Genomic DNA, 22,193 nt, shown 5'->3' on the forward strand with positions numbered 1-22,193 from the left:
AGAAAAAGAAGAAGAAGAAGAAGAAGAAGAAGAAGAAGAAGAAGAAGAAGAAGAAGAAGAAGAAGAAGAAGAAGAAGAAGAAGAAGAAGAAGAAGAAGATGAAAAGTAGAAGAAACCAATATTTCGGGGTACCCAATCAAATTATCTCCAATCAGTTATACTCATCGGATAGGTTTGGGATTTCTGTTTAGAGAGGAAAAGGGAAATAAAATCAAAAATACCTACAAACAATTTTTTTTAGTTTTTTCTCCGTCCCTGAAACCCGATCCCCCCCCCCCCCCCCCCCCCTCTTTTTTTTCACCTCCATCATCTTTCTCCACTACAAAACCCACCCCCCCCCCCCCCCCCAACATTTTCTTTTCAGTCCACTGAGGATTTCAATCAGAGAAATAAAAATAATATTTTCAGAACACCAATCAGTTTTTTCTTCTCCAAATGAGAAAAACGTTCGCAAAGTTATCGAGAACGGAAAACTTTCGCCTAGGTGGCTCAAGCTTTTATTCCCTACCAGCAGGGCCACATTTAGCCCCCTGGGGCCCGGGCCATAAAGAAAAGAACCATAAAAACCAGGTAAAGACGCTCGCCTGGTAAACAGGAGGGCACGGGTTCCATTCCAGCGGAGGCGTGGACTTTTATTCTTATTTATTTGAGCAATTGACCACATTATAATGGAGCTCTAAGGGTTAGGTGGTAGAGAACCCCTGCGGCGTTAACCTCGCCTAGTGGTTACCTTCCACTCTAGGGTGTATTATTATTCTCTTTTTTGTGTTTAATGTAGATATGTACTATTAGAGCCCGTTCCTATTTGTCTTCAGTTTCACCCGATTTTTTCCCGAATGTCCTGTAGGCAATGTAATTTAAACAAGAGTGTTCCCACTACACACGACACGATTTTTCCCCCCCGGACGACAACGTGGAACTGGCTCTTTAAACCACTCTTCGGATTCTTGGCCACACCCCGTTGCAGGAATCCTGAAAACGGGCCTGCCTCGCAGTCTTAACGAACTTTGGACGAAAGTTGCCAAGAGTGTTCCCACTACACACGACACGATTTTTCCCCCCCCGGACGACAACTGGGAACTGGCTCTTTAAACCACTCTTCGGATTCTTGGCCACACCCCCTAGCAGGAATCCTGAAAACGGGCCTGCCTCGCAGTCTTAACGAACTTTGGACGAAACTTGCATGGGGAGAGGTTTTTATAGCTTTTGTGTGAAAAATTTCCTCTCTCCTCATCTCATCGCATCGATGAAAATATTCGAAAGTTGTAATATTAATCCTCGACGGATTTGATTATAAAAGAGAGAGGAGAGGGAGGGAGAAGGAGGAAGAGGGGATAGAGAAGTAGATAGTGAAGGAGGGAGGGAGGAATAGAGGAGAGGAGATGGAGAAGAGTAGGGAAGGAGGGGGAGGGAAATGTAAAGGGAAGTAGGTAGGAGGTAAGAGAGAGGAGAGAAGAGGGGAGGGAAGGGGAGGTTGAGAGGAGAGGAAAGGATGGAAGGACAGAGGAGGGGGAGAGAGAGGGAGGGAGAGAGGAAAGGGAGGAGAGTAGGGATGAGGGAGAGGAGAGAGGGAGGGAAAAGAGGAGGGAGGAAGGAGAGAAAAAGGGGAGAGGGAGAGAGAAAGGGAGAGATGTTTTTTGATGACTTAGCAAGACGGTGTAATAGTTTCTTTTTCCCTTTCCTTGTTTAACGCCTCAATCCTTGAAATTGGTGGAGATGGCAAAACTCCCATAATCTTAAATACTGAAATTAGTGGAGATAACAAAACTCTCATAGTCTCAAGTACTGAAATTAGCGGAGATGACAAAATTCCCATAGTATTAAATACTGAAATTAGTGGAGATGACAAAACTCCCATAGTAACAAGTACTGAAATTAGTGGAGATAACAAAATTCCCGTAGCATTAAATTGAATACTTCAAATTAGTGGAGATGGCAAAACCCCCATTAGTATTGAACGTACATTTCAAAAATATTTTGAAAAAATCTACGAAATAAGCTAAGTATTTGTGCTAGGCAGCTAGTCCTTCTCTCGCATTTGTTGAATCGAGTTTGCGAAACACAACTTTTATACAGTCATGTGAATACAGTGCTCCCTTAGATACGTGTAAGCAAAGTAGGTAGGTACCTAATCTCTTAGCTATATGTAAACAATGTTATCCCTTAGTAACAAGTAAACAAAATATTTTATGATACCCTTAGTTACGTGTAAATACACTCAGGTACACATTGATTAGTGGAAAGCCGTAGTAAGCTCACAGGATAATGTTAGTCAACACTTTACTCGGTGTTATTTTTAACAATATTTAGAACATCTTTTGATACTTGAGGTTTGATAGTGGGAGCTGTAACTGCAAAGGTCTTATCGTCCCGAAATCGAAGAAGGAAAACAGGATAGGAGAAAGTCAGCCGTTCCCAGAACGAGCTTTATCCGTTCAGGAAAAAATCCGCCCCGGGCGGAAATGGAATCGGCGGTCTAGCGCTTACTAGTCAGACGCGCTACCAACTAGGATGCGGTACTTTTGTTTGCTTGTTTATAAAGTGTAGTTTTTTGTCAGCCTAATTATCTTGGAGGGTGGCGCTTCTGCCTTGTAAGCGCTGAGTTGTGGGTTCTAATCCCGTCCGGGGCGGATTTTATCCATACAGATGAGGTTCGTTCTCGGAACTGCTGGTTTTCTCTAATCCTGTACTTCTGCTCTTTTGGCTTTTGGGACGATAAGACCTTAGCAGTTACAGTTTCCTCTATAAAACCTCTTTTGTTTCTTGTTTACTTGTTCTTGTTTATAAAGTGTAGTTTACTAGGTGCTAAGTATTTCAACAAACATAATTTTAATGTTTCTAAGATTTTTAACAGCATAATTTAAAAATAAAACATCTTTTGTTTGGTTGTTTTTAGCTTTCCACACTTCAGCACAACCCTTTTAACTTGGAAAAGATATTTTATTTTTTCATTTGCATTAGAGCTGAAAAATATTTAAATTATCTTTTGTATGTAAACCAAGTTCATGTTAGTTTACTAAGTTGGAAAATGAGGGCATTATTGGGATAATATTTTCTAGCATTTTCCGACCTTTTTTCTTTTTACAGACTTTCCGGAGACTTTGCTAAGCGATTTCGAATAAGTTGCAACTATTACACTTTTCAACGAGGTTCTTTTCGGTATTTTTCTCTAAGTATATTGGATATTATGTACATATTTTCCACATTTCCTAGTTGCAGTTACATTTTTCCTTTCAAAGTTTTCCAATAAGTATCTGAAAGTTTTTCAAGTTTACAGGAAGTGCTTACATTTCACTACTTACTGTTAATGTCAGTACATAACCCTTTGTAATCCTCATCCTCACACAAAGAAGAACATGGAGGAAAGTTCTTTTAGATTAAAGAAAAAGCAAAGCAAAATTAGAAAATAAAAAGCAAAGCAAAATTAGAAAAAAAAGAGGAGAATGTAATAATCATAAAAATAATTTCCTGTTTTTTTTTTTTTTTTTTTTTTTTTTTTTTTTTTTTTTTTTTTTAAACGGGGAAAAAAAAGTTGGCAGGGTTAAAATTGACACAGACAGTTTGGGGGGATCATGACGTAAATGAAATGACATTGAAACCTATCATAATTTTATTTTCTGACCACACACACCCCCTCTTGGTCCATTTGCCTCTTCTTCTTCTCCTCCTCCTCCTTCTTCTTCTCCTCCTCCTCTTTCTTCTTTCTTCTCCTCACCCAATTATTTTATATTATTGTTCGATTTTTTGTTCGTCATATTCTTTGCTCCCAATCAAAGTCGGAAGTTTTGAGGCTGGGTCATCAAAAAATCTAGAAAAAGGAAAATGACAGAGCGAGAAGAGGGAAAAGGTCAAAGGAAGGAAGGAAATTGGAAAGAGAGGAAGAAGGAGGAGTAGAGGAAGAGGAAGGAGGTGGAGCAGGAGGAGGAAAAGAAGAAGAAAAAATAACAAGACGAAAAAAAGAACCCCCAAAAAAGACCAAACACAACAATACTAAAACTAAAAATCACCCCTCTTACTTTTAATGAGAAAAGAAGAAAAGAGGAGGAGAAGAAGAAAAAGAAGAAGAATAAAAACAAAGGGGAAAAGAAGAAGAATAAGCGGGAAAAGGAAAATATGAACAAGGACAAATAAAAACCCCTCAAAAATGACAAAAAGAACCCCCAAAAAAAGGATACGAGACATACACACCAATAATACTGAAAATCATCCCTTCTGTTTTGAAATTCAATACACACGAGAAAATGGAAAACACTAAAATTCTTCATTTCATTTTAGTGTTTTCTTCTCAGATTGGGAGGGGAAAATACCTCAGATTGGGAGGGTAGGGGAAGAGAGGGGGAGAGGGGAAACCATCAGCAAATAAGGGGGCGGGGTTAAAGGTCTCGAAGGTTAAAAGCTCTTATCGTTTCGTATCACATCCCTATTCGTCTTTCTCCTTCTTCTTTTCCTTCTTGTTCTTTTTCTTTCTTCTTCTTCTTCTTCTTCTTCTTCTTCTTTGAAAAACCAAGAGTATTCACTAAATATGGAGAAAGATGCCTGTCATATCATATCCCGAAATTATTACAGGAATACTGTGAAGATATTATTATTTTTTATGAGCTCCATTTTGGGAGGACATAAATTTGGCATGACAAATTTGAGGGACCTGAGAAATGTACCTGAATAAGGATTAGATTTGGTGTCACATTTCGAGATTTTCGAGTTTTTTTTTTTTAATAGGTTTGATACAGGGAACTGTAACTGCAAAGCTCTTATCGTCCTGAAATCTAAGAGAGAAGGAAACCAGGAGAAAGCCAGCCGTTCCGAGAGGAAACATTATCCATTCAGGATAAAATCCTAAAAAAAAAAGAAAAATGCGTAGGTTCTGGTTCTGATATCGATTGCCCCATTGTTGCACTGAATACCAATATAATTAATTTGCAATTATTTTTCAATTAGCAATTTAAAGTACCTATACCTACGTAATTACCTAATCTACAATTTTTATTGTGCTAATTTATTCCATTTTTTTCTTCTTGTTTGTATTTTTTAAATACCTAGGTAGGTTTTTCAAACATTTATTAATTTAATTCATTATGGCTTTTTCATTTATTCAATTTGGGTACCTACTATTTTTTTTGTGTGAATTATCTGATGATCAGGAAATACTTAGTTGAAATAATACAGGGATGATGGAATACGCTCTATCCAAATGAGAGTGAGGAAACTATGCTATACGTACCTAGATACCTAAGAGGTATATTCTGTTTCAAAAAATCTCAAGTAAGTTTAGTGAGAGAGAGAGAGAGAGAAAGAGAGAGAGAGAGAGACAGAGGGAGAGAGAGAGTGAGAGAGAGACAGACAGAGAGACAGAAAGGGAGAGAGAGAGGGAGAGAGAGAGAGACAGAAAGGGAGAGAGAGAGAGAGAGAGAGACAGAGAGAGAGAGGGGGGGGAGAGAAAGAGCTTTTTGAGAGTGGTAAGTAAAGTTAAAAGTTTAGCAATCTGATGTGTTTACTCTTTTGAAACTTAGAAACTTGTGAAAAACTAAACTAAACTAAAAGTAAAAAAAAAAGAAGAGGTACCTATGTACATCCGTATTTCTCTAATTTAATTGTATTTCACAACTATATTTTATTTTTTTGTGTACCTACATTATTTACTTCTTATGTTTACTGTAGGGAGTAGATAATGCCAAAAAATAATAAACAACAAGCAGGGAAGCAGAAGGAGAAGGAAGAGAAAGAGGAGGAGAATAAGAAGAAGAAGGAAGAGGAGAAGAAGAAAAAGAAGAAGAAGAAAAAGGAGAAGAAGAAGAAGAAGAAGAAGAAGAAGAAGAAGAAAAAGAAGAAGAAGAAGAAGAAGAAGAAGAAGAAGAAGAAGAAGAAGATTTTTTCCCTTACCTTAATTCAACTCAACCAGATTTATTTAAATTGTAAATTTCCCTCTCGTCTCTTGTCCCCTTTTCTTCTCCTTTTCCTCTTACCTTCTTCATCTTCTTTTCTTCTTCGTGTCCATCTTCCCCTCCTTCTCTTTCTATCTTGAGTGTTTCGCCATTTGCCTCCGATTCCTCTTTTCTGTCTAAATTTTCCTTATTTCTGTTTATTTTTTTTTTTTTCGATTTACAAATACACACGGTGGTCCTGGCACAAAGTTCCTTTTTTACTTGCGGAGTTTTGGGCTTGTGATTTACAAAAGGAACTTTTTGAAGAGGAGGGTCACAGATATACATACCTAAGAGTGTACAAATTGGTATGTCAGTGGGATTTTCAAAGTAGTGATAGCTCCGTGGGGTTTTAGAACATGACAAGCCTCGTTTTTGGAGACTTTTTGACAACTTTACCGACACCTTGTACTGCCTTCCAACCAATTGTCACCTCTTTTGGGTCCTCTTCAAAATTTGCCTCCCTAATCGTCCTTCCCTTTTATTCTCCCACTTATTCCTCTTTGTATATTACATATGAAAAGGGAAAAAAGGGGAGAAAGATCCTTCCCTTTGAACCATTCTTCCTCATCCATCCTGTATTTTATGAAAAGAAGGGAAAGAAAGAAGACAGGAGAAAGAGAAGAAAGAAGAAGGGAAAGGGAAAAGGGAGAAAGAAAAAATATTACAAATTTCACACAATATTAAGTCCGTTAGGGGAATATTTTCTTTTGTGAGAGCTTCTACAGAACATTATATTGCATTGTATCCATTTTCCTTTGCTTTTGGCCCAGGGAAAGTTCTCCTTTTTGGGTTCTTTTTATTATTCTTATTCGTCTTCTTCTTTTCCTCCTTCATATTCTTCGTCTTCTCCTACTCCTCCTCCACCTCTTTTTTCATTTTCTCTCTCTTCTTCTCCTCCTCCTTCTTCCTCTTTTATTGAATATTCCGAGTTTTTCTTTTCTTACATAATAGAACAGTTGCGCTTACGTGGGTGAAGTTTCTAAGTCAAAGAGCAGAAAAAACGAGGAACAATGGAATTTTCCTTTTTCTTCTACGACTTCTAGATCCCGAGATAAATTAATTTAAAAAATACCGGTAAATCTTGAACTCTGACGTCACGTCATACGCTCCCGTACACGATGACGTCACATCAAATGTCCCGAGCAAAGCTCCCTCGCAGCAAAGCTCCCTCGCAGACACCGCATTAATGTGTTGGTGCGCATACGTTTCTGCGTAGTTCTATCTGCTCCTCCGCTAGCGTGCTTGTATAGTGGCGCTACCTAGCGGACGAAAATAGCAACTGCGTTAAGTCTGACGTCACACATCTTTGAACTCTTTCGTTAGAACGGAAAATAAAAATTGAATTTTCGACCTTTTACCTACAGTTGTTTTTTCGGAGTTTTGACCTCAGATTTGGATTTTTCCCAACTTTTTACATAGGAATCGACTATTTATTTATATTTTTTACCCATTTGCAACTGCTCCATTATTGTCTCGTATGTCTGGGTCTGTTTTGAAGGATAAGTCTGTTACAAGGACAATATTGATATCTGGGAGTCTGGGACAGTATTTATGTCCTATACTTTTTTAGGAACAATAATATTTTTAACAGTAAACAAACAATTGTGTAATGTTATATTCAAGAAATCCTTATTCACATGGAAAATATTATGAACTAAATAATGATGAAAACACCACAAAGTTCGCTCAATTACAGTAGTGAAAAACTTGGCCCAGTGTACTGAAGATGCCGTACTCCTAGAAGTAGAACTATGTAAACCTCAAATTATTAACCAAACAAACAAACAACAGAAATAAATAAATTAGCAGCTGAACAAATAAATAAACAAATTTCATCCTGACACCGAAATGCCGGGAACCACCAAAGACACTCCTACGCTAGAGACACTCAACAAACTTATCGTGGAGTTGAAGAAGAAGATACAACTGTCAGAAGGACAACGGAAAGCCCACTATGAAGAATGCGATGCTGAGAAGAAGAGAAATGTGGAAGTCATTGCTGAGCTCAAGAAACAAGTGAAGGAACTCCATGAAGAAATAGGTAAGATATGGAATAGAATAAAATGAAATAAAACTAGAAAAGAAGGTAATTGAGATTAGAGAAATTTCCCAAATAACTCAAATAAGGATTGAGGAGCAGAGAAAATAGAAGAATATCAATGAAGAAACAAGAAATAAGTTAATGAAATCCATGATGAAATAGGTAAGCGAAAAAATAATAGAATTGAAGAGAAGAGAAGAGAAGAGAAGAGAAGAGAAGAGAGAAGAAGAGATATGTAGAAGTTATCGTAGAGCTAAAAAAAGTGCTACCTACATTTCTTTTGTTCTTTGGAAATGAGGTTTATACATTTTTAGAATCCTGAAGCCATGCTTTACATTTCAATGAAATTATCTTTTTTCGAACTTGTTTAAAAATAGCGCTACAATTCTCATCATTTTTTATGCTTTTATCAGTAGGTATACCTATTTATTTTCCTGAAAAGTTTACAAATAGTGGTTAGTTGTTTCTCCTTTCTTCCACAAAGTTTACCAATCTTAGAAAAACTATTAATTAACGCGTTAATCTTCATCTACTCTTTAATCTCTTCTAGGCGCCCGAGGTTATTTTTCTTCGTTCCTGCACAACACAACGTAGACCAACTAATTATGATTTATAATATTGGGAATTCTTCTTCTATTTCTTCGACTACCTACCTCTTTTCTTTTTAAATTCCTTCTTCTTTTCCTTTTCCTTCTTTTTTCATTCCTTCTTTTTCTTCTTCTCCTCCTCCTCTTGCTCTTGCTCCTTGTTTTCTTTTTAGTTTTACATATTTATTCTTCGACTTCTATTTCTTCTTCCATCAATTGTACAAGTTCCATTTTAACTTCTTCCATTCTTTGTTTCACAGGAAGAACTCCTTCATGCGAAGAGGAAATCCTGAAGAAAAGCCAGAAATATCCGAAGGAAGTTTTCATCCTCAAAAATAAAACAAAGGAGGATGCCATTCAAATTCTGGACGACAAAGTCATCAATCTAAACAAGAAGCTGGACCTTATCCATGACTACAATAAGCAGAGGCAACACAGAATGAAACTGCTGGTCAGGTAAAATTGGTGGATGTGTCAATAAAATTGGTTACAGTAAGATGAATTGCTTGCCAGCGTAGCGGCGCCGGCGCGGCAATAGCGCGTTGATGAATGTACCAGTTCCTAATTGATCGCTGAAAATAAGCTACTTTGGGTAAACAGCCAAATCATATTCAATAGAGAGTTAGCCAGAGGCGATGGCACATTGGATGTACCAGTATCCAATGTTAAGCAACGACGACCGTCAGTATCTGGATTGGTGACCATCTTTGCAATCACGTGCTGCTGACATTTCCCGGTCCCACTTAGGCGAATCATGATCAATTTTCCGTGGCAAAGCACGTTCAACCTGATAATAAAAAAAAATAAAATTCATTTCAGAGAACACGAAGAGTTGACGTATAAAAAAGAAGAGGAAGCGGCAACCAAACGAGCATTCCATGGCACGAATCAAATCATCTCCTCGCTCGAGAATCGAACCCATCAGATCAGTATGAGTATGATGGAGGCGGAGCATTTGAGAAAGAAATACCGCACCATTCGAGCTGGACTCATGCAGGTAAAACTGATTGTGGCGAAGAAAAGTGGCGCAACAACGAATCAGAAATGACCGTATTTTTTTATAATGTGACTTTTTTAGACTCAACATGGCTGAACCAAAGAGATTCCGCTTTGGACGTCCACACTTGCTGCCATAGGCCACGTATGTATCTTCAATGTTGTCCTCCGAAAATTTGGATCACCCCCCCTGTCAATCAAATCACTGTTTGGACTCTTCGGGTCACTCCCTCGACAAAATCCTGATACGTCCCTGTGATGGCACAATAGTCAGAAAATGTCTTCTTTGTCAGCCTTATACCAATGGACGGACGGACGGTCGAAAATTCAAGTAGCCTTTTAAATCTCGAGTATTCACTTTTGCCGGCAAAAAAGTATAATGCCAGTGTTGTGATTCCCCCCTTTCTTCCCCTCTCTTTCATAGGACAGCGTTCAATTTGAATCCACCCTGGACAAGTTGGAGCAAGAGGCCCTAAGACAGGATTCGGAGATACAACATCTCACCCGCATCAATGAAGAGGCATTGGCTCTAAGAGACTCTACTCGGGCCCTGCTGTCTAAACAGGAGCAAGGCGCCGTCAACACGTGCCGTCAGAGGGAGAGACAGATCCAGGAGTTACGTTACTATGTGGAGGAGAGGAAAACCGAACTGGAGAAACTGGAACGTCGAATCTTCCCATCAGGTAGGTAGAGAAACGGAGGAAAAAGAACCTTTTTTCCAAGAGGTTTGTTGGAAGGAACTGTAATTGCTTTGATAGAGGGAAAGTTCTCAACGTCCTAGAAGCGAAGAGAGAAAGGACAGCATAGGAAAAAGCCAGCCGTTCCGAGAACGAACTTTATCTGTTTAGGATAAAGTACTCCCCGGGTGGAAAGCGATTCCACAACCTAGCTCAGCTAGCTCTTACAAAGTAGACGCTCCCCCCTCCAAGCTAATTAGGCTGGCTAAAAGGACCTTCAAAGACAGAGATGAGACTGTAAAATCTAAGAAAAAGTTTCCAGATCATAGGATAAGGAAAGTCAAAGACGATAGACAAAAACAAGAGGAAGAGGTAGACAAATTAAATGAAGAAGAAGAAGAAGAAGAAGAAGAAGAAGAAGAAGAAGAAGAAGAAGAAAAGCACAGAAGACTATGTTAGTATGTTAACAGGTAAAAGTGTCAAGTAGAGAATACTGAAGAGGCTCATTACGAGATTTATGAGCATGAGCACATACTTTGCTCATTACTCATTATAAATCAAGAGGTTCCTTTTTCATGTAACTCATCTCATACCAGCTCATTTTACTCATTAGTTCCTATGCCTCATAATCTCATAAATTAGAAAAAATTGAAGGCCTAATCCATGAAGGCCCCAACCCTGCCTTGTAAGCGTCAGGTCGTGGGTTCGATTCCTGCCCAGGGCGAAATTTTTTTCTAAACAGATAAGGTTCGTTCTCGGAACTGCTGGCTTTCTTCTATCCTATCCTCTTTTCGATCCTGTGCTCTCAAAGATACCTATGATAAAAAAATGCCGTTTTTTCGTAGCAATGAAATAACAAAAATAACTACTACATCAGACTCACTTGGTCTGTGTCGTAGCATGCCTCTCCCGTAGTATGCCTCTCCCTCATCAGATGGACGAGAAGAGACACAATACTTCCCATTTAGGTGCCGGGTCACCCCGAGAACATCAGAAAGTAACACTTTGACATATTAGCAATCGAAATAAGAGTGCAATTTTTTCTTTGGCAACTCTGGGAATCGGACCCACTACCTTCTGCATAGCAAGCAAGAGCGTTACCACTGGACTAACCGTGCCCCCATGTCCCTTTCCCACAGCCGGAAGACCTTCCAGTCAGACCGAATCGGTGCCAGCAGAGACCGCCCAGAGTTTGGAGCAGATGCAGAAAACAGAATACCTGGAGAGTACCTTCACCAAACTGAAAGAAGCCACCGGAGTCACCCACAGTGAGGAGGTCCTCCAACGGTACCTCTCACAGAAGGACACCAAATCCAGACTGCAATACTTGAAGGTAAGGACAGGGAAATACTGATACAAAGAGTAAAAGATGATGTGAAGGTAGATAGATAGAGGAAAAGAGGATACAAAGATGAAAAGAGGATTCTGATAAGGGGTATGGAGTATATGGAGGGATAATGTAATGTAAATGTAAATGCAATTTCTTTGTGTTATTATGTCACAACTTTGGTGCTCACTGCAGCATTGTAGGATTTTTCCCAATAAGTATCTCAATAATCCTAACAACCAATGTTTACCTACCATGCTGGCACCGGTCGCTATGCGCATTTACTAATACTTGAAGGTAAGGACGGACAGCACGCGCGCTATTGCCGGTCACCCATCCGGACACCAACCACATTTGCCAGCAGACCCCGATTGCCCAGATGGTCCGGCTAAAGTATTCTGAAGGTGTGTCCAAACATAGTCGCCCGACCGTCGATCGACGAAGTGAATCTATGTTGTTGAGGCAGTGTGGACGGTTCAGTCGACATCGATCGACGGCCGGTCGACTATGTGTGGACATATCTTAATGATTCTATGATAGAGTCGAATTTTCCCTTCTCTTGACATTTGACCTAGCCTAGCCTATTCTATTCTATTCTAACAGGACAGCACGGAGCAGGAGAAGCAAAGTCTGGAGCATCATAGCCAAATGATGGCCGCGGAGTTGGAGGTGTTCAAATTCGTGGAGGTGAAAGACAAGGAGCAGAGTGAGGAGGAGATGGAGGCGGTCAAACAGAAGATAGAGGAAGAGATCAAACGAAAAACACAGGTGAGATATATTTCATTTTTTAATTTCTATTTTTTATTAATTTCTTTATCATTATTACAAGTGGTAGGACAGAATAAATAACGAGGAAATGCTGAGAAGAGTTGGAGAAAGTAGGAGTATTTTAAATTCGATCAGAAAGAGAAAATTAAATCGAATTGGACACATCTTGAGGAGGGACTGCATTAAGAGAAGAATTATGGAAGAAGAAATCAAAGGAAAGACATACCTATTTAAAAATTCAAATATCCTCAATTTATTAACGAATTTGCTATGAAAAAAAATGGCCTTGTATCTAAACACACACCCCAATCCTCAAACATGAGAAAAATCCACACCCAATACCCAGTTTACAGCTGTCAAGCAGAAGGCTATAAGCTATTCGGAGACAGGTTTCGTCATTGGAAAGCGCGACAGATGTTTTCACGCCATAAATAATTGCAGCGAGGAGAAAAAATCGTACATGTTACCTCTCATAACATGTCAACTCTTCTAATAACAGGGTGTTATCATACAGGAATACAGGATGTCTCCGACCATTAGGACTGACACACTCTACGAAACGAATTTTCCTTCGTCACGAGTTTTAGCTAAATCCTCTTTAGGGGTGAGCTATTAATTTTTTATGATTTTTCGTGAGGCGTACACGCGTACACCTACAAATGAATAATTAGTGTTTAGTGTGTTTACATTGTGAACGGAGAAAAATTCGGAAGAATTGTAATGCCCGCTCGGGGCAGACTATCCTAAACAGATAAGATTCGTTCTCGGAACGGCTGGCTGTCCCCTATCCTTGGTGGTGAATGTAGGACACGAAATGATAAAAATAATGATGGTGATGAGATTGATGACCACAATGGATTTGATCATGATAATGACAAAGATATTGATAATGATAAGGACAAAGATATTGAGAATGATAATGACACTAATGAGGATAATAATGATAATGACCATGAACAATTAACTTGCAAAGAGACGCCCTATGTATGGCATATACACCCTATGGATGACGCCTCCCCAAGATGTCGCAACACTTTATTCTAATAGTATGCAAATAAGACAAATGGAAGGCGGAACAAGGAAGAAAATTCATACGACACATCGAAACGGATGACACTTTGAAAGCAATGAAACATCAAGGCAACGGAAACGGGAGAAGAAGAAGAAGAAGAAGAAGAAGAAGAAGAAGAAGGAGAAGAAGAAGGAGAAGAAGAAGAAGAAGAAGAACAAGAAGAAGAAGAAGAAGAAGAAGAAGAAGAAGAAGAAGAAGAAGTAGAAGAAGGAAGAAAAGGGAGGAGAAGGAGAAGACATGGAGAAGGAAAATAAACAAGAAGAAATCAAGAAAGGCAAAGAAAGAGGAAATAGGAGAAGGCGAGGAAGGAAATGAAGACGGGTGTGAAAGCACTAAAGCACACCTAGATGAAAGGATAAAGAATAAGGAGCAAGAACAAATATGAAATCAGGAAAAGGAAATATCGACAAAGGGATGGGAGAAAGATTTTTTTTTCTTTTTTTACAAGAACACAAACAGATGGTGAAGAAGGAAATGAAGGAGAAGAGAACATGGAAGCATACTGAGATGAAAAGGATTAATGAGAAGGACAATAAAAAAAAAAAAAAAAAAAAAAAAGAAATCAAGCACTGAGAAAGGGGTAGAACAAATATAGGAGCGATACAAACGAGAGGTGAAGAAGGAAATAATAGAGGAGAAGGAGACGAAGAAGAAGGAAATGGAGGAAGATGGTAGAAGATGTAAAAGGAGAAGATGAAGAAGACGAAAAAGAAGGAGAGATGAACTCAACCGTACTGATCAAGAGAGAGAGAGAGAGAGAGAGAGAGAGAGAGAGAGAGAGAGAGAGAGAGAGAGAGAGAGAGAGTATGAGTTGGTAAGCTGTGAGATGAAAAGAGCTAAGAAAGGGAGAGAGGGAGAAAGAAAGAGGGTAATATAGGAAAGAAAGTGAGAGAAAGAGAGAGAAGGAGAGAGAGAGAGGGAGAGAGAGAGAAGAAATGAAATGAAAAATGGGCTCGCAGTTACCGAGTGAAATTTTATGAGGGAACATTATTTCTTGGCGCGGTGTTAGAAAGACTGAAGGGGTGCCAGACAAACCTCTTTCCCCTAATAAAGGTAAAATAAATGGCGCTAGCTATTGGGGCATATCTACACTATGGGAAAACTGAAGGGGACCCCGAACAGGCTTCTTCCCCCTAATAAAGCTAAATTATTGCGCCTGGGTCTATTAGAGGGCGTTGGCTAACAGAATTTATTAGATTCTAGAAAAACTGGAAGGTACCAAACAGGCTCCTTTCCCCTAATAAAGGTAAAATAAATGGCGCTAACTATTGGGACATAGGTATCTCTTCCCCCTAAGAAAGGTAAATTAAAGGGCCTAACGCCTGGGTCTATTAGAGGGCTACTAGAATTTAATAGATTCCAGAAAAACTGAAAGGTACCAAATAGGCTACTTTCCCCTACTAAAGGTAAAATAAATGGCGCTAGCTCCCGGCGTATATCTACATTATTAAGAGGAGATCATTTTCTCATCTCGAGGGCTTTCGAAAGGGTTCGAAGAAAAAAAGTGAGTGAGAGAGAGAGAGAGAGAGAGAGAGAGAGAGAGAGACTTTTGATCAGTTTGCCCGCTTTAAATAAAATTTAGCAGACATGTTTACTTGATTACATTGTTTACCATACAGAGGATTTGTAAATGCAATTTCTTTGTGTTATGTCACAACTTTGGTGCTCACTGCAGCATTGTAGGATTTTTCCCAATAAGTATCTCAATAATCCTAACAACCAATGTTTACCTACCATGCTGGCACCGGTCGCTATGCGCATTTACATGTCATAGCTACTCATTTTCCTCACGAGGCTGAGTGGGCCCCGCAACAGCCAGTCACGGGATCAATCATTTGCATAATACAAATTTATTGACCCCGCCGGGAATCGAACCCGGGTCTCCCGCGTGCAAGGCGAGTGCAGTGACCACTACGCCATGGGAGTAATGTATCTTTGGTGAAATAACTCGTACACATGTTCAGACGGCATGTTTAAAATTCTGTTTCCTCCTTCTTCAATTCAACGGAGAATAAACCTTGTTTATACATACTTGTGAGATTTTAATTGTATTTAGAACTTTCAAGGGTATACACAACACTTGGTAAAACAAATTAAAATCAATCAATGTGATTTCTCAATTACTCAAGATACAAAACAATACAAATTAAAATCAAGAGATACGAAACAATATACAATATCTCTAAGATACAAAACAATACAAATTAAAATCAATAGATACAAAACAATATACAATATCTCTTAAGATACAAAACAATACAAATTAAAATCAATAGATACAAAACAATATACAATATCTCTAAGATACCTACAAAACAATACAAATCAAGCGATCTGTTTTTCATTTTCCCCTATTGATTTTAATTGTGTTGAGCATGAATGCTTGTCACAAATGTCGTCCCTCACTAAATACACTAAGCTAAAATTTTCTGATTTGACCTGGACTCGAAGTACCAACCTCCAGATCCAGAGTAAATCATGTTATAAACCCACTACAACACACTGAAAAAAAAAAAAAAAAAAAAAAAAAAAAAGAGAAAGGGATTGAGAGAGAGAGAGAGAGAGAGAGAGAGAGAGAGAGAGGAAGAAAGAAAAGTAGAACAGAAATGGGTAACGAGAAGAGAAAACGATAGATATTTAATTTGGATCAGACACCTAGGGAAAGAGGTAAAGAAGGAGTGCTAAAGATGTCAGTTTAGAGTTCCAGAACTCAGTCAATCGATTGGGCTTCCGGTACCCTAGTTTTTTTCTCAGTGCACTAACGATGGTTCCGGACTATGGAGTACGAAGAGTCGAACCCTAGAACATCAGGATTGCGTCCTTTTGAAGTCTGCCAGAACTATCTCTCTCTCTCTCTCTCTACTTCGGCTTCATTTCTGTCTTTTGAAAATCATCGACTGATCTTGTGCCCAATGAGATGTAGAAAAGTGATATAGACGAGACGAAAGATAGGAGAGAGTTAACAAGATGCAAGACAAAGAAGCGAAGGAAAAGAAGAAAGAAGAAGTGGAGGAGGAGGAGGAGGAGAAAGAAGAAGGAGGAGGAGGAGGAGGAGGAGGAGGAGGAGGAGGAGGAGGAGAAAGAAGGTAAGAGAAGAGCTGAAAGAGGTGACGAAGGAGGCTGAATGAGGAGATTGAAGAAGAGGAGAAAAGAGATACGTAAAGAACAAGAAGGTGAGGGAGAAAGAGGAGGAGAAAGAATATGAAGGAGAAAGCAGAGAAGGGAAAGGACGAGAATTTGAAGGAGAGGGAAACAGGAGGAGGAGAGGAAGGAGGAGCAGAAGAAGAAGGAGAAGAGGAAGGAGGAGAAGAAGAAGAATAAGAAGAAGAAGAAGAAGAAGAAGCAGAAGAAGAATAAGAAGAAGAAGAAGAAGGAGAAGCAGAAGGAGAAGAAGAAAAAGAAGAAGCTGAAGGAGGACAAAAAAGATGAAGGAAATAGAAGGAGGAGGAGGAGGAGGAGAAAGCAGAGAAGGGAAATAATGAAGATTTGAAGAAGAAGGAAGGGGAGGGAGAGAAAGGAAGAGGGAGGAGAGGAAGGCATTTTGCTGTTACGGTTGATTACGCCGTCAAAAGACGATAAGAGAAAGTAGCAGACTTTGCAGACAAACAGAGAAAACAAGAAATAGAGAGAGAGACAGAGAGACAGAGAGAGAGAGAGAGAAAGAGAGAGAGAGAGAGAGGAATTAAGAAACAGACATTAAGGAATAGAGGTAGAAAGAGAGAGATAGAGAGATGCAGGGAGAATTCAAGGGAAAAAGAGAAACTGAGAGGGAGAAATTTAGAAGTAGAGGGAAAAGGAAAAAGGGAAAGAAATTGAGAGGGAGAGAAAATGCAGAGGGAAGAATTTACGATAAATATCGCATTACATGGGGAAACATTTTGAAGTGAGGAATTGAAGCAAAACGGAGCACACGGCCTTTTCATGCCAAAATGAGCTATACACCTATTAGGTATTACTGGACTCGTTTACAGTATTACCAAATCCGTAGTACTTCATCGTATCTTCCTTTACAAATCTTCAGAAAATAAACGGTTTTATTTGTGCCAAACAGTACGAGTAACGAAAGGGGACTTCTAATTGGTACAATGGTTTTCGTAGAAGCCGCTCTTGTTGTTGTTGTTGTTGTTTTTTTTTTTTTTTTTTTTTTTTTTTTTAGATAAGACAAACACCAATCTCTCTTTATTCCCTCCCAAGGTGGAAACCGAGTACCACATCGCTCAAGGTCAACTGAACGCGATCCTGACGAGCGTACACAAGTTCTGTCTTCTCCTCCAGGACATAGATAGCGCCACTGTTCCCGCCGAGTGCCCTGCCGTGGAGAAATTTGATTGGCTGTTGTGTTTGCTCAAGACGAAACTCGAGTCAGTCGGTCTGCGGGCAGCGAAGAGGCAGGACGTGCATCCCCTCCTAGATGATAATCTGTTCCGGAGCGATACGGGTAAGTCGGACGCTTGACAACACTGTCCTATCTTTTATTATTTTTTGAAAATTTCCGAGCAAAGGCGACTCCAAGATAAAGAAAAAATCTTTGATTGAAGACTCGATAATTAACTTTTTGACGGTCTATTCTAACAATTGGAATTGAAATGATTGAATGAAAAAGAGAGATACAGTCAAATATCCAGTCTTAGAGCTTGGTAAGTCAAGAGCTTCAGTTACTTACCATCTGTGTCTTTTAATTACTTTCCGAGTCACATATTGAGGATATAAGCCACTTTTTAGACCACAACTTCATCGTACCTGCAAGCAAACAGACACAAAAAATCCATTTAGAAACCTAGAAGTTAAGCCTTAGACAGGCACTCACTATCAGGAAGACCTGTTAGGTCCGCCTGTCCGGTCTACCTGATAGTGAGTGGCCGACCTTACAGGAAGGACGTATTAAGCCGTTATATGAAGAACCACGAAGAGACCTAAAAGAGTTCTTTTGTTTTGCATTTTTACGTTTTTACTCTTTCTCTAAATTAAAATAAAAAATGTCTCGGACGCCTTAATTTATTATTTTTTAAATTGTCAAGAGCAGAAGACCGCCCTGCCCTGCTTTAGATAATGGTATGGCGGTATCATTTGTTCTAATGAAGTGAAGGGATTATTACCATGATTATTATTATCATCATCATTATTATTATTAGCGAATATTTAAAAGCGGAGTGTCCACTTAAATTGTATTCTGCCGCATTCTGCAATAGAAGGTTTCTTGCATTTGCAAATTTTTTCACAATGTTGCCAAATTTGGCACGAACTTCTTCTGTTTCTTCTTCTTTTTCTCTCTCCCAGATTTTTACCCGCCTACCGCCCAACGCCCAAAATTTCACAATTATAATTTAATTACTGAATTTCAGATGACCGCAAATCTGAAGCTAATGCTATTTGAAAGAGTTATTGTGGTTCAGAAGCAATGGGGAAATCCTTTATTGGGCTGCGTTCCATAAAAAAACTTTATTATTATTTTTTTTTAAGAGGTATGATAGAGGGAACTATGGTCTTATCATTCCGAAATCGAAGAGAGAAGGAAGACAGGATAGGAGAAAGCCAGCCGTTCCGAGAACGAACGTTACATTTCACACTTTTCAAATGTTATGACGTGACGTCAAAATTTTGCGCATTGTGAAGTACAAAATTGCCGATTTCATTGTAAAATTGCTTTAAGAAAGTACTCAAAAATATCTAAAAAAAAAAAAGATTCACAAATCGCCTTTTGTAATTTATTGTAAGTTGGAGTACATTGAATCATCAATCATATAAAAAAAGAGTCAAAATAAACTAATAACAGTCTCCGTCCCGTTTTCAGGGCCGGATCAATCGACCGCCATGTGGACGCTGGGCCAGGTCGACATTTGTCCGCCGCCCCTGGTCGACACCAAAAACAAGAACGCTCAAGTTGAAGAAGACGAGGTACCTACGCGGGCGTTCCTAAAACGGCAAGCACAGGTGATTGTCGACACCAAGAGCAGACGCAAGGGATTTAGCCGCGTTACTATGCCAAGTCGGATGCCCGTCAAGAAATAGTCACCAACCAAGCAAACTGTTACTTTACTTCAGTGATTCATCGGGAACTGGTGTATTCAACATGTTGTTGTTGCTGTTGTTGTAGTGGCTTGATGGCTTCAGCTGTAGCCGAATGTTGCTGGCAGAGTAAAGAAAGGATATATTTTTTTTTTTTTCTGCCATACACCGGGGTGATGGTCTCTTCTAGCCATGTTTAATTGGCTCGTCCTGAACCGCAGTCAACCATTGTGAAACTAAATTGCAAAAAAGGATTAAAGAGAATGAAAGATATGATGGATGAGGTAGAAAGATGAGGAGATGAAAGAAGACATTATAAAGAGAAGAAGATATGAAGAGTGGAAGTGATAGAGGGATGAAGAGTGGAAGTGAAAAGGATGCAATGCAAAGAGGAAAAGAAAAGATGATGTGAAGGTAGAGAGATAGAGGAAAAGAGAATACAAAGAGTAAAAGATGATGTGAAGGTAGAGAGATAGAGGAAAAGAGACGAGAGGTGAAGAAGGAAATAATAGAGGAGAAGGAGACGAAGAAGAAGGAAATGGAGGAAGATGGTAGAAGATGTAAAAGGAGAAGATGAAGAAGACGAAAAAGAAGGAGAGATGAACTCAACCGTACTGATCAAGAGAGAGAGAGAGAGAGAGAGAGAGAGAGAGAGAGAGAGAGAGAGAGGAGAGAGAGAGAGAGAGAGAGGAGAGAGAGTTTTTTTTTTTCTGCCATACACCGGGGTGATGGTCTCTTCTAGCCATGTTTAATTGGCTCGTCCTGAACCGCAGTCAACCATTGTGAGGACTTGTGCTTATTCTTTAAAAGCAAAGAGAACCCTTTGAAAACTGCCAGCTAGCTATGCTGGCCAAAATTACATCACACTTACGTGGTCTAAGTTGAATGAACTACAAAAATCAGGCAGTTTCAAATATTTGACTGTGTCTGATGACCATATCCAGAAAAACTCACATCAGTTGAGTACATCAACATTGATTGTAGGTACCATTAATAAATTATTTATAATTTTATTTTCGATGCCGGAAATTAAAAATGTATTAAAATGCATTGCAAATACATATGTTTGGTAACTTTCATCAAAATCTTTTTCACCGTTGATTCATTAAGTTTTGCGCAAAATTTTAATATACGAGGAACGTACAGACATATTACATAATTTATCATATCACATGTATACTTGTATCTAGCTATGTATCTATTTAAAATGCAGAATGGGTGCATTTTTCACCTTCAAAAGTTTCAGTGGTATCTAGGTACATGTACATTTGTCGTTATTTCAATTTTATTGTTAGACAATTTAGACATCAGTACATATTAAAATAATCAACTACACATGAACTTTTTTCCATAGAGATTACTTAGTTACATAGGTCGTTGATTGGTTACGCCGCGCCGGTTTGGGTACAAGATCCTGAAATTGCTCTATAAAACCTATTAAACTCGACAAGTAAGGTCAAGAAATAGTCACCAACCAAGCAAACTGTTACTTAACTTCAGTGATTCATCGGGAACTGGTGTATTCAACATGTTGTTGTTGCTGTTGTTGTAGTGGCTTGATGGCTTCAGCTGTAGCCGAATGTTGCTGGCAGAGTAAAGAAAGGATATATTTTTTTTTTTTTTCTGCCATACACCGGGGTGATGGTCTCTTCTAGCCATGTTTAATTGGCTCGTCCTGAACCGCAGTCAACCATTGTGAGGACTTGTGCTTATTCTTTAAAAGCAAAGAGAACCCTTTGAAAACTGCCAGCTAGCTATGCTGGCCAAAATTACATCACACTTACGTGGTCTAAGCGTCCAAGGTAGATGAACTACAAAAATCAGGACTGTGAATTCAAATATTTGACTGTCTGATGACCATATCCAGAATAACTCACATCAGTTGAGTACATCAACATTGATTGTAGGTACCATTGATAAATTATTTATAATTTTATTTTCGATGCCGGAAAATTAAAAATATTAAAATGCATTGCAAATATGTTTGGTAACTTTCATCAAAATCTTTTTCACCGTTGATTCATTAAGTTTTGCCCAAAATTTTGATATACAAGGAACGTACAGACATATTACATAATTTATCATATCACATGTATACTTGTATCTAGCTATCTATTTAAAATGCGGAATGGGTGCATTTTTCACCTTCAAAAGTTTCAGTGGTGTCTAGGTACATGTACATTTGTCGTTATTTCAATTTTATTGTTAGACAATTTAGACATCAGTACATATTAAAATAATTAACTACACATGAACTTTTTTCCATAGAGATTACTTAGTTACATAGGTCGTTGATTGGTTACGCCGCGCCGGTTTGGGTACAAGATCCTGAAATTGCTCTATAAAACCTATATTAAACTCGACAAGTTAGGGGTTTACTACTCAAAATTTATCATTATCAGTCAAGTCACGTAAAATGGGTCTGAAAATTCCTTTCCAGAAATGGAAACAAGAAAAATTCCTTCCAACTAACCAAAAAAGAAGTAAAAAGGGGTCTCCGATTTTTCAGCCCACCCTTCACAGCAACTTCATGCAAGGTAAAAGCTCCATAAATCAAGCGAACACTTTTTTTTTTATTACCGAAAATTTTCAAAACTTTCCAGGTAGATGAAGGGGAAAAGGTGTGCGAAAAACTCGAAAGAGAGCGAAAGAGTTTATCTTGGAAGAGCATGATTAAAATCCAGAAGAACCTGACAGGAACAGTACACGGCGTTTTAACACAGGAATACCCTGGTCGTTCACGCCGTTTACTTTCCTTTTCCTACAGGAAGGAAAGTAATGTTGTTTTAGAAATG

The 22,193-nt window shown here is 38.8% G+C and overlaps 1 protein-coding gene across 1 annotated transcript in view; it reads right to left on the reverse strand.

Moving 5' to 3' along the window:
* Window positions 1-18,134, reverse strand: part of LOC103514989 (dopamine receptor 1-like) — a 37,316-nt gene extending 19,182 nt beyond the window's left edge. The window contains exon 1 of the mRNA XM_017446452.2: window positions 18,056-18,134. Coding sequence (XP_017301941.2) covers window positions 18,056-18,058 — 3 coding nt within the window. The 5' untranslated portion in view covers window positions 18,059-18,134. The remainder of the gene's footprint in view (window positions 1-18,055) is intronic.
* Window positions 18,135-22,193: the final 4,059 nt, after the last annotated feature.

Source organism: Diaphorina citri, unplaced genomic scaffold, assembly GCF_000475195.1.
Source record: "Diaphorina citri unplaced genomic scaffold, Diaci psyllid genome assembly version 1.1 scaffold1254, whole genome shotgun sequence".
Taxonomy (NCBI): Eukaryota; Metazoa; Arthropoda; class Insecta; order Hemiptera; family Psyllidae; genus Diaphorina; species Diaphorina citri.